The 12,281-nt window shown below is 37.9% G+C and overlaps 2 protein-coding genes across 2 annotated transcripts in view; one reads left to right on the top strand and one right to left on the bottom strand.

Annotated features, from left to right (window-relative positions):
- The window catches only part of LOC123270364, an 87,507-nt gene extending 84,342 nt beyond the window's left edge, over positions 1-3,165 (top strand). The window contains exon 2 of the transcript XR_006510580.1: positions 3,115-3,165. The gene's annotated coding sequence lies outside the window, so the exon portion shown is untranslated. The remainder of the gene's footprint in view (positions 1-3,114) is intronic.
- A 2,759-nt stretch (positions 3,166-5,924) lies between these two features.
- LOC123270175 lies at positions 5,925-11,513 on the bottom strand. Its single transcript, XM_044736117.1, has 2 exons — positions 9,909-11,513; positions 5,925-9,850 (listed from the first exon to the last, which is right to left on the bottom strand). Exons 1-2 carry the CDS (start codon positions 11,191-11,193, stop codon positions 5,925-5,927), a joined length of 5,211 nt encoding a protein of 1,736 aa, XP_044592052.1. The 5' UTR covers positions 11,194-11,513.
- Between the last annotated feature and the right edge of the window lie 768 nt (positions 11,514-12,281).

Raw genomic sequence — 12,281 nt, 5'->3', positions numbered from 1 at the left:
AGCTACGATGAAACCGCAAAGGATCTCAACCTTTTTCACCACCCCCATCTCCATTTTGTTTCTTTCCCTTTTCTTTGTTTAATATTGTTATTTTTTTTTGTTTTTTTTAAGAACGCTTGCAACCTTCACAATTTTTTATCCTCTACTTATTTATTTATAATTTTTTATAGCGGAATAAAGCCCTCGTTGTCCAAGGATAAATAAATGGTGGGGTTACTTGAAACTAAATAAAATTAAAGTTTTCCAATGGAGCGGAATCGAACGGCGATCGATGCCCGTCAGAAACTTAATGGCTCGAGAATCTTTTAGTTTAACTGAAAACAGAAAGTTTCTTCCACACTTATAACGGCCTTCGATTACGTCCCAAACATTAAATGTTTTTCTCCTAATGACGGTAACTTTCCGCCCGATAACTGAAGACGACAAACATTTGTTTGGCTCTAACGCAATTTTAAGTTTCAATTTTGTCGAATAAAAGGGAAGTTATTTTTTTATTTTTTTTTTTTTTTAATGTACAATGATATAAATAATAAAAAATAAGGAGTGTTATCATCTTCTACTTATGCCAGATAAAACACTCACTTTATCAATGTCGAGGCACTTTAACCGAGTACATCAATTATTTTTGACGTAGACCGTGACACTCGATGCTAAGAGTTTACACCTGTTTATCATTATTAATATTGTCATTTGCATATCGATAAACTTTTACTTTTTTTTGATAACCTCTCTTTACTTCAAGACTGGATTTATGGCCAGTTTTATTTGATTTGTCTTTTTTTTAACGATGCTGCGAAATTTTTTACATATGTCTCTTTTGAAGTATTAAAATTTGATACTACAGATTGTTTTTATATTTTTTTAAAAATTGTAATAAAATTTTGAGGACTTGTTTTTTGAACTGTAATTTAGGTCACTCTTCAATACAAACTTAATAGATTAATTTTTTCCGAAATTGTGGATCAACAATTTTTTAAGTTTAAAAATTTGATACTACGAATTGTTCTTATAATTTTGAAGAAATTTTAATAAAACTTTGTAGTCTTATTTTTTAAATATTGATCTAGTTTATCCTTCAAAATGAAAAAAATTGATCAATTATTTTTAATGTTATTGGTATCAACTATTTTTTAAGTATCAAAATTTGATACGATATATTCTTCTGAAATTTCTGAAGAAGTTGCAATGGAACTTTGTAAAATTCATTTTTGAATGATAATCTATTTATTATATAAAAAATCGTTTTAAATTATTAGTATTAACCATTTTTTAGCTATCAAAATTTGATATTTTGTATTTTTTTTTTTTTAATTTTAAAGAAATTTAAATAAGAAGTTGTAGTTATTTTTTGAACAATTATTTAGGTGACCCTTTAATCTGAACTTCATTGATCGATTATTTTAAAAATCACTAATATTGACTATTTTTCAAATATCCAAATTTGATACTCCAAACTCTTCTGTAAAATTTTGAAGAAGTGGTGATAAAACTTTGTTAACTCACTTCTCGAACCATCACTTCAATGAGAACTTAATAGATCAATAATTTCGCAGTAAACAGGTTTAATCAATTTTAAAGGTATCAAAATTTGATGACATGAATTATTCTTGTAATTTTAAAGGGATCTTAATGAACCTTTATAGAATTAATTTTTGAACATTGACCTAGGTCCTTCTCCAATATGAACATCATTGATCAATAGTTTTCAAAATAATCTGTATTACATATTTTTGAAACATCAAAGTAGATACTTATAATTTTAAGGGAATCTTAATGAAACTTTGTAGTCTTATTTTTTAAATATTGATCTAGGTTATTCTTCAAAATGAAAAAAATTGATCAATTATTTTCAATATTATTGGTATCAACGATTTTTTTAATATCCAAATTTGATATTTTGCATTTTTTTAAAACAATTTTGAAGTAATTTAAATAAGACGTTGTAGAATTATTTTTTGAATAATTCTCTAAGGGTCACCCTTCAATCTGAACGTTATCGATCGATTACTTCGAAAACCTCTAGTATTGACCATTTTTTAAACATCCAAATTTGATATTACAAATTCATCTAAAAATTTTGAAGGAATGTTGATTAGACTTTGTTAACTCATTTCTAGAATCATCACCTTGATTCTTCTTCAATATGAACTTAATAGATCAATAATTTCGCAGTAAGAATTTATCGATTTTAAATGTATCAAAATTTGATGACATGAATTATTTTTATAATTTTAAAGGGATCTTAATGAACCTTTATAGACTCAATTTTTGGACTTGACCTAGGTCATTCTCCAATATAAACATCATTGATCAATAATTTTCAAAGTAGTCTGTATTAACCATTTTTGAAACATCAAAGTAGATACTTATTTTAAAAGAATCTTAATGAAACTTTGTAGTCTTATTTTTTAAATGATCATCTAGGTTATTTTTCAAAATAAAAGAAATTGATCAATTATTTTCAAAATTATTGATATCAACTATTTTTTAAATATCCAAATTTGATAATTTGCATTTTTTTTTAAACAATTTTGAAGAAATTTAAATAAAACGTAGAATTATTTTTTGAACAATTATTTAGGTGACCAATCTGAACGTTATCGCTCGATTGCTTTGAAGATCTCTAATATTGACCATTTTTCAAATATTCAAATTTGATATTGCAAACTCTTCTGTATAATTTTGAAGGAATGTTGATAAAACTTTGTTAACTCATTTCTCGAACCATTACTTTGATTCTTCTTCAATATAAACTCAAAAGATCAATAATCTCGCAGTAAGGTTTTATCAATTTTAAAGGTATCAAAATTTGATAACATGAATTCTTCTTATAATTTTAAAGGGATCTTAATGAACCTTTATAGACTCAATTTTTGAACATTGACCTAGGTCATTCTCCAATATGAACATCATTGATTAATAATTTTCAAAATAATCTGTATTAACCATTTTTGAAACATAAAAATTGGATACTTATAATTCTAAGGGAATCTTAATACTTGATAGACTTATTTATCAAAAAATTACTTAAATCATGATTTATTATAAGTAAAATCTAATGAAGACCCTTTTCAAAAACTAGCAAACAAAATTAAACCCTAAAAACTGTTTCAGATCCTCTCGAAAATGGCAGCACTAAAGTCCCAGGGATATAAAGTTGAGGAAAACTCCTTCAATCGGTCAAAAAGTTGCAAAAGGTCCCGGGTGTTGTTCCCGGTACAATTACTGCGATAGCGACAAGGTATTTCTGAAGTCCTAGATCAGTTGTGCAGCTAAACGAGCCCAAGACAGATCACCAGATAAAAGCTCCAAACAAAAAGTCCATTAGCCATAGCCAGAACACAGAACAGATCCTTAGTACCTAACCGGTACATACCACCGGGTAAGAAGTTTACCGGTTTAAAGTATATTGTAAAAAATGCAACCTAGTTAACTACTTAATCTCCCAACAACAACTTTAAAACTCCAACCATCTATAATGACTCGGAAATTAACGACCAACAGATGATACTCTTTTTTATTAAAACGATAAATTAAACTACGGAAGAAGAGCTAACTTAACTCGATAACAAAAAAAGAAAAGATTATTTAAAAATGGACGCTGCAGTTAGCGAGATTAACAATACTGGAAACGTTTCATCTATCGACGGATCATCCTCTTTTGATGTTTCGGAGATTCTCACCGCCGTTGTTCTCGGACTTCTCATTCTCATCACTGTTATTGGTGAGCTATTATTATTATTACTAATAAATTAAAAAATTATTTGTTGATTAGAGTTTTGGATTTTCAAATTCTGATTCAATTCAAAATTCTGGGTCAAATATTGAAAATATGAAAAAACTACATCAGATCTTTTTTGTAGAGAATTTTAATTCCTATAAAAAAATTTCATGCGAAATAGGAAAATGACTAAAATTTTCAAATTTCTCTAATTCATTCTAATTTATTATTAAAAGTCTATATTTTACTAATTTGTAAAGGAAATTTTTTTTAATCAATAAGAAAATCGATTTTTCTCTCCTAGTAATTTTTCAATCGTACTAACTTGTATGCGGGTCAGATGTTGTTTTAATAGTTTTAAGAACAAAATTATTTTATGTTTGTTATTAACTAACATATTTATTATTATAATTTTAAGAACAAATTTTTTATGTCCGTTATTAATTAACACCTAAGTTTATCAAGATCGCGTTGTCAGCATGCTAAATCCTTTATTTGTGTTTTTTAATTATCCTAAATAATTTATAGTTAAATATATTAACAATAATGTTTTTTAGATTGAAATAATATAAAAGTCTTTTTAATAAACAACTTCATGTACATGTTTTGTACTTATCCCACCAGTCACAAATGCCTGTCCCACCAGTCACAATAAAAAAAATTTTTTAAATTTTTTCTATGTAGGTAATCAGTCTAATTCTTCATAATATTGAATGATTATAGGATAAATTTTTTATTGAGAGGGAAGTATTTTTTAAAAGTTTAGTGGTTGAACTGAAATTGGACTTTAAGTATACCTTGGTAAGTGAGAAGGATTTTTCGATGTCCCACCAGTCACACTCAGTCAAATGATAATTACGAGAAACTTAAAAAGTAATCGAGGTTTTTGACAAAAGGATGTTGTTAATAAGTTATTCTTCTATTTTATAAGATAAATTTTACTATAGTATAAATTTCAGTCACATAATTATAGCTTATAATTGATGGAATTCCAGAGTCAAATGTCCCACCATCGCTATGGAATGCCTCTCTTATCAATTCTGACCTATCTCGTTTTTTTTTTTCGCCAAAATTTGAATTTAAAGTTAAAAAATGAAGTTATAGAACATACGTAGTTTCCAAAACTTTAAAGGGCTGGTTGTGGCTAAAGTATTGAAGATACAAAAAAATTGTAAAAGACCTTTTTTGTAGAAAATTAAATCTTCTACAAATGTTCTTATCAATTTTAGCGTATCTTTAACCCTTGAGCTAAAATTGTGAAAATAAAGACTCGTATTGCACGATTCATGATGCGAAGCGTATACACGGAAAAAAAAAATTTCGTTCTGGTAACCTAACTGTAGAGTTACCACAACTATACACAGTTTACTGTTCGTTGTAGAGTTACAGTAACAAAATGTTATTTAGTTCTGATAACTCAATGTTGTTGAGCTCTCAGAGCTCTACGGGATTGTTCTCAGAGCCAAACGCTATAGTTGGGAGCGCTCTACGTTGCGCAGTAGTGGAGTGCGCTGACATATTTCATAACCTTCTAAAATGACAAACAGAATTATTTTGTTACTCATACATTGAATAATTACAGAAAGAGCGGAAAAGCGGGGATCAGGTTTAGGGTTGGATATCTCAATTAAAACGCGTAATTTATTATCAAAAATAACACTAGTAATTTATTTACATTAATTACACTCAATATTTAATATTTTTAATAGCGGATTGTTAAGATAAAAGCGGATTTGTAAATTACAGCGTGGGTTGCAAAAGCGAAGCCGGTTGACACGTGGTTGAACACTTTGCCGGCACATGAAAAGCGGTGAAATAAATGCACTGATAACACAATTTACCTATAACAAATTAAAGCGAATTATTAGCGGTTAATTTAAGCAATTTAAATTATAAAAATAGCGAAATGCGGTTAATTAACAATAAGCGAAAGTAAAGAAATACTAATGGCGACTTGATGCAGCGAAAGCGTAGAAGCGAAAGATAATAACAATAGTCCGTCTTCTTCCTCGTTGAGTTGGGGAAGAAGGCTATTGCGCATGTCTAGTGGGAGCGATCAGCCAATAAAGCGGTCGATTCATGACGTGATCGAGAGGCTGATTTTCTATTGGCGGTTCGATTTTTGCGGGAACTAGCGGTGGACAGGTGCGTCTCTTGAATTTGGGAGTCCCCCAGGAGCGAGTTAATCGCTACTGGGCCTTGTTCACCGAACATTCTCCCCCGGGTTGGCGGCTGCGTCGACAAGATCATCTTCTTCATGCGTTAGCGGCAGGACACAGAGCTTTGTAATTGGACGTACCAGCTCTGTGTTAACTGTCTTAACAGTTACTACGCGGATTTGTCCATCTTCACCTGGATGGACAGCAATTACTTTGGCTAATGGCCACTTGGTTGGCGGGAGATCCTCAGTGGTGATCAGTACTACTGAACCCACCTTGATCTGGTTGCGTCGATGATGCCACTTTGAAATGGCCTGGTAGCGGTGGATGCAGTCCTGGTAGTAGCGTTTCCAGAAATGTTGAACCATTTGCTGGACTTGTTCCCAGTGCGAGAGCCGAGCAGGTTGTAAATCTGTCAGCGATGGCTCTGGGACTGCGGTCAATGACTGTCCGATTAAGAAATGACCTGGAGTTAATACAGCCAGGTCAGCAGGATCTTCATTAAGCGGTGTAAGCGGTCTGGAATTCAATATGGCTTCAATTTGAGCCAGTAGCGTCGAATACTGCTCAAGCGTCAATAGCGAGTCTCCGATTGTTCTTCGGAGGTGAAATTTAATAGATTTCACAGCGGCTTCCCATTTTCCTCCAAAATGTGGAGCTCCAGGCGGATTGAATTTCCAGTTCGTGCCATCTTGCGCGATCAGACTTGATAATTCTCGTAATGTGCGGGATCCTGCTGCGAATAGTCGTTTCAGCTCTTTTTCTGCTCCTACGAAATTGGTTCCACAGTCAGAATATAGCGTGTGGCAGATACCTCGGCGACTAGTGAAGCGGCGATAAGCGGCGATGAAAGCGGCAGCGGTGTAGTCAGTGACTAGCTCTAGATGAACAGCTGAGCTGAACATGCATACAAAGACAGCAATCCAGCCTTTGTATGTTTTTGCTCCACGTCCTTGAAACGTTTTCAGCGTGATAGGTCCAGCGTAGTCGAGTCCTGTATGCAAGAAGGCTCGAGTTGGCTGTACTCGTGCGGCGGGTAGTTGACCCATCAACTGTTGAGCGCGTTCTCCACGGTGTCTCGTGCAGATAACGCAGCGTAAAATAAATGATCTGACTGGAACACGGCCTCCAATGATCCAGACAGTCTTGCGTAAGTCAGCGAGCGTAAGCTGAGTACCTCCGTGAAGCGTTTTGCGGTGCGAATCATCAATCAAAATTGATGTAAGCGGTGATTGTCGCGGTAGAATCGCTGGATGCCTCTCTTCTGGGTCCAGCAATGCGTTTTTCAAGCGGCCACCGACTCTCAGGCCCAACTGATGGTCGATGAACGGAGTCAGCTTAGTGATGCTGTTATTTTTAGGCAGACCATCACCATCTTGTAGCGTGTGAATCTCTCTAGCGAAGTATTGTCCTTGAGTGAACTTAATCAAGGTCAATTTAGCGCGCTCCAGGTCTGATGGAGTAAGCGGGTAGGCCAGCGAAGATTGTGGAACTCTTTTGAAGCGGTCGATGACACGATGCCAGATGCTGAGCTTCCTAAGTAATGGAAACAGCTGCGAGTAATGCGATAGTAATTGTTGGAGAAGGCAATTTTCTGCTTTCCAAGTTACTAATGTCAGACCTTGGCGTTCTTCTCGATGCGTTGCGTTGTCGGTTGGAGGCTCAAGAGTGGGCCAAGAGGATTCTGGTTCATGAAGCCACGTAGGTCCATGCCACCAGAGAGCGTGTTGCTTTAGTTTTAGCGTAGGTATACCTCTTGAAGCGCAGTCAGCTGGGTTTTGTTTTCCTGGAATAAATTTCCAGGAGACATCTCGAAGCGTTTCTTGGATTTTTCCCACTCTATTGCGGACGAATGTCTTCCAGCGGGTTGCTGGACTTTTAATCCATGCGAGAGTCACGGCGGAGTCAGTCCAGAGATTGATCCTGACATTTTCAAGCGACTGAACTTCTTTAACATGAAGTATCAGTTGTGTTAGCAACCATGCGGCAGATAATTCCAAGCGTGGGATTGTCATGGTCTTCAGCGGTGCTACTTGCGTTTTTGAACACAAAAGTGAGACCTTTGTGTTCCCATCAGCGTCAGTGACTCTCAAATAAACAGCGGCAGCCATAGCGTTTTGCGAAGCGTCTGAGAACCCGTGCAATTCCATAGTTGCTCCAGGTGCTATATTATTCCAGCGTGGAATGCGGATGGATTCGATGTTTCGAAGATCCTCGCGGTATCCAGTCCATTTGTGAATGAGTGATGGTGACAATTGTTCATCCCATGACACTCTATCTAGCCACAGATCTTGCATAAAGATCTTGGCTTTGACGACTATTGGTGCGAGAAGTCCTAGCGGATCATACAGTTTAGCGATTTCAGACAAAATAGCTCTCTTTGTCTTAGGCGTATCTGGCGGTAGCGTGTACTTGAACTGGAGAGCGTCAGTGCGTGAATTCCAGTACATGCCCAGGATTTTTACTGGTGCATCACTGATTTCTTTAAGCGGTGTATCCAGCTGCTTTTCTGGAGCGACTTCAGCGAGTAACCGTGGGCTATTGCTAGCCCATTTGGCAAGCGGGAAGCAGCCTGCTGCACACAGAGCTTTTGTTTGTACTGCAGCCTTGATAGCGTCTTCTTCGTTGTCTGCTCCACCGTAGATGTCATCTACGTAGCGTGTTTTCAACATTGGAGCAACAGCTAGCGGAAAGCGGTGTCCTTCATCCTTTACTAGTTGGATAAGCACACGTACAGCGTCAAAAGGTGCACTAGCGGTTCCGTATGTGACTGTCTTGAGACAGTAAGCGTCTATTAAGTCATTCTCATCTATCCAGAGAATGCACTGAAGCGGCCAATCAAGCGAGTCGACCTCAATCTGTCTGAACATCTTGGTGATGTCAGTAGCGAATAGAATCCTGCTGCAACGGATTCTCAACATCACATCAAAAATGTCAATTTGCGTTTTGGGTCCTGCGTGGAGAATGTCGTTCAATGAAATTCCTGTAGATGTTGCACAGGAACCATTGAACACTGTGCGGAGCTTCGTAGTGGTACTATCAAGCTTCAATACCCCATGGTGAGGCAAGAAGTAAGCGTTTGCGGGCAATTCGTTGACTGGTATTCGTACCATGTGTCCTAGCTGAATGTATTCTGCCATGAATGCACGATACATGTCAGAATATTCTCTTTCTCGCGACAAGCGAGTTATTAATCTGCGGAGTGACCCCATAGCTGCGTTGATAGAGTCGCCAAGTTGACTCTCAAGGGCCTTAAGCGGTAATCTCACTACGTAGCGTCCATCAGGCTGTCGATAATGCGTTTGACGAAAGTGAATTTCACATTCGTCTTCTTCAGCGGTGTTGAGCGGTGAACTTCCTGATGGAACTTCTTCCTGTTCCCAAAACTTAGCGATAGCGTCTTGTAATTCAGTATCTACTGACGCATGTAGTGCTGCGTGTGATGTTGAAGCGTGTTTAGCGGTGACAGCCCCATAGACGATCCAACCAAGCGTGGTGGATTGTGCAATAGGAGCATTGCGAGGTCCTCGTTGAATCTCTGCGTTCATGATCTGTGCGGCTGGTGATGCACCTAGAATAATATCTACAGGGCGTGGCTGTAGATACTGCGGGTCAGCGAGCTTGAGATTCTCAAGATGCGGCCATTTCGGATCAGCGATCACGAACGATGGAAGATCTACCGTCAGTGTTGGTAGAATATGCATGCTGACATGCATTGATGCGGTCGTACACAGCGAACGAAGCTCAATTGTGCTCACACCTAGTGAGCTTCCTGCGGAGACATTGCCGATGCCCTTGAGCATGACCATGTCACGCTGTAGCGGTTGTCCGAGCTTCTTGAAGAGCGTCTGTCTCATAAATGAGAGCTCTGAACCTTGATCAATCAAGACTCTGGCGGTGATTGGATTGCCATGATGTGGGCGGACCTGGACTAAAGCGGTAGCTAGCAATACTTGAGCGGAAAGCGAATCTGAAATAATCAACAGTTAATGTTGAGTTATAAGCGGTCTGATGGAACTTTTAGTTACCTTGTGCGGTGTCAACTTGTTGCGGTGAAGCTGATTTAGGCGGTACTTCTCGGTGAATAGAAGTGTGATGGCGTAGACTGCACTTCCTGCAGCCCTGAGCAGTCTTACAATCAGCTACACGATGTGGGCCCAAGCAATTGTAGCACAAGCGGTATTTCTCGACAATGTCGATTCGTTCCTCCACAGTAGCGGCCTTGAATGTCGGGCAAAACAGCATGTAGTGCTCCTCCGGGCACAGCGGGCAATTTCTCCTGGGCTTTCCCTTGTATTGAGCAGCGGTGTATGAAGATCTTGTCTTCGGTTGTTTGTCGTTGCGGGACCCACCTGATTTATGATTTTCAGGTTGCTTCTTGGGCTCAGAAGCTGGCTCCAAGTTCTCCCAAGCTCTGACTTTGGACTTGAGGAACTCGTGAAGTTGCGTATAGGTCGGCATGATATCAGTTAACCCAAGACTAGTCTCCCAGTCCTCTCTTACAGCGGGTGGCAAGCGGCGCAGCGTCAGGTGAATGATCATTAAGTCCCAGTTGTCAACTGGAACTCCTTGAGCCTTGATGGAGTCCAAAGCTTTTTGATTGGATAAAAGCAAGGCGTCTAATTTCGCGGCTGATCGTGCGGGAACTGACTCTCCTACCAATAGATCTTCAAGATGTGATGCCACTACGCGGCGAGGATTCGAATAGCGGCTCTTCAGGAGATTCCAAGCGGGCTCAAATGAATCATCAGTGGATGACATGTTTCCAATAAGCTGGTGGGCTTCCTTTTCTGTGAAGGTTTTCAAATAATGCATCTTCTGACTGTTTTTAAGAAGAGCATTGTCAATAACAATGTCAGAGAATAGCTGACTAAATGATCCCCAGCGCTTAAAGTCTCCAGAGAAGCTCTGGAGCTTAATTTTTGGGAGTCCAGTACCCGATGAGCCTCCCAAGAAGGCGGTGCTGTGCATAGCCAGGTTTTGTTGCGTTTGTGCGGCTTCTCTGGCATCAATCTCCTGCTGAATGACGTCTTTGCGGGTGGCTATGCGGGTCTCCAAGATTGCATAGGTGGCGTGAGCGTTAGTATAATGATTCCCGACGTGGTACTCGTGTTCAAGTACTTCCGGGTACGTCTCAAAGATCAGCGAGTTTAAGTTAGTGATGTCCAGCCAAATCTTGGAGCTTTGTGTTGCCACTGACTCAATAGCGGTGATCGTAAGCGAGTTAAGCTCCTCGTTAGTTAAGCGATCCACCATGGCATACAAAGCATCCAGGTACTGCTTTTGCATAGCAATAGCAGTTTCAAACTGCATTGCGGTGTTTAATGTAGGACCGAGATCGAGTTTTCAGTCAATTAAAGCGGAAAGTTCAGCGTACCGGTGTACGAATGACTACCAGGAGCAGCACCCGATGTGCTCTGCGATGCTCCTGACACTCGACCTTTCCTAGCGGGATTACACTTCACTTAACACAGCACAATTTTTAGCGGTATAATTAATTAATTTAATTGAGATAGAGCCAGCCTGATCCGGCTCGAGGGACCAATGAATAATTACAGAAAGAGCGGAAAAGCGGGGATCAGGTTTAGGGTTGGATATCTCAATTAAAACGCGTAATTTATTATCAAAAATAACACTAGTAATTTATTTACATTAATTACACTCAATATTTAATATTTTTAATAGCGGATTGTTAAGATAAAAGCGGATTTGTAAATTACAGCGTGGGTTGCAAAAGCGAAGCCGGTTGACACGTGGTTGAACACTTTGCCGGCACTGAAAAAGCGGTGAAATAAATGCACTGATAACACAATTTACCTATAACAAATTAAAGCGAATTATTAGCGGTTAATTTAAGCAATTTAAATTATAAAATAAGCGAAATGCGGTTTATTAACAAAAAGCGAAAGTAAAGAAATACTAATGGCGACTTGATGCAGCGAAAGCGTAGAAGCGAAAGATAATAACAATAGTCCGTCTTCTTCCTCGTTGAGTTGGGGAAGAAGGCTATTGCGCATGTCTAGTGGGAGCGATCAGCCAATAAAGCGGTCGATTCATGACGTGATCGAGAGGCTGATTTTCTATTGGCGGTTCGATTTTTGCGGGAACTAGCGGTGGACAGGTGCGTCTCTTGAATTTGGGAGTCCCCCAGGAGCGAGTTAATCGCTACTGGGCCTTGTTCACCGAACATATATTATTAAAAATCCGAACAAAAACAGTTTCACTGTAAAAAATCGCGCCAAGTCCACGTTCATAAGACTATTTAGAAAAAAATTTCTTATTTCTTTATAAAAAGATATAAAATTAAAAAATTAAAAATCCAAGTAACCGATATGATTGTATTTGATTTTCGGAAATTAAAAATTTTATTGTAAATTTGAAAATTAAAAAAAAATTTGGAA

Source organism: Cotesia glomerata, linkage group LG8, assembly GCF_020080835.1.
Source record: "Cotesia glomerata isolate CgM1 linkage group LG8, MPM_Cglom_v2.3, whole genome shotgun sequence".
In the NCBI taxonomy this organism is placed as follows: Eukaryota; Metazoa; Arthropoda; class Insecta; order Hymenoptera; family Braconidae; genus Cotesia; species Cotesia glomerata.
Note: the sequence above shows the minus strand (reverse complement) of the source record. Positions and strands in the feature narration are given on the sequence as shown.

Bases quoted from the DNA above. Each gene is read 5' to 3' on its own strand.
- LOC123270175 (XM_044736117.1), bottom strand. From the start codon at position 11,193: ATGCAGTTTGAAACTGCTATTGCTATGCAAAAGCAGTACCTGGATGCT. The intron at 9,851-9,908 runs GTAACTAAAAGT...TGATTATTTCAG, and splicing joins ACAAGTTGACACCGCACAAG to ATTCGCTTTCCGCTCAAGTA.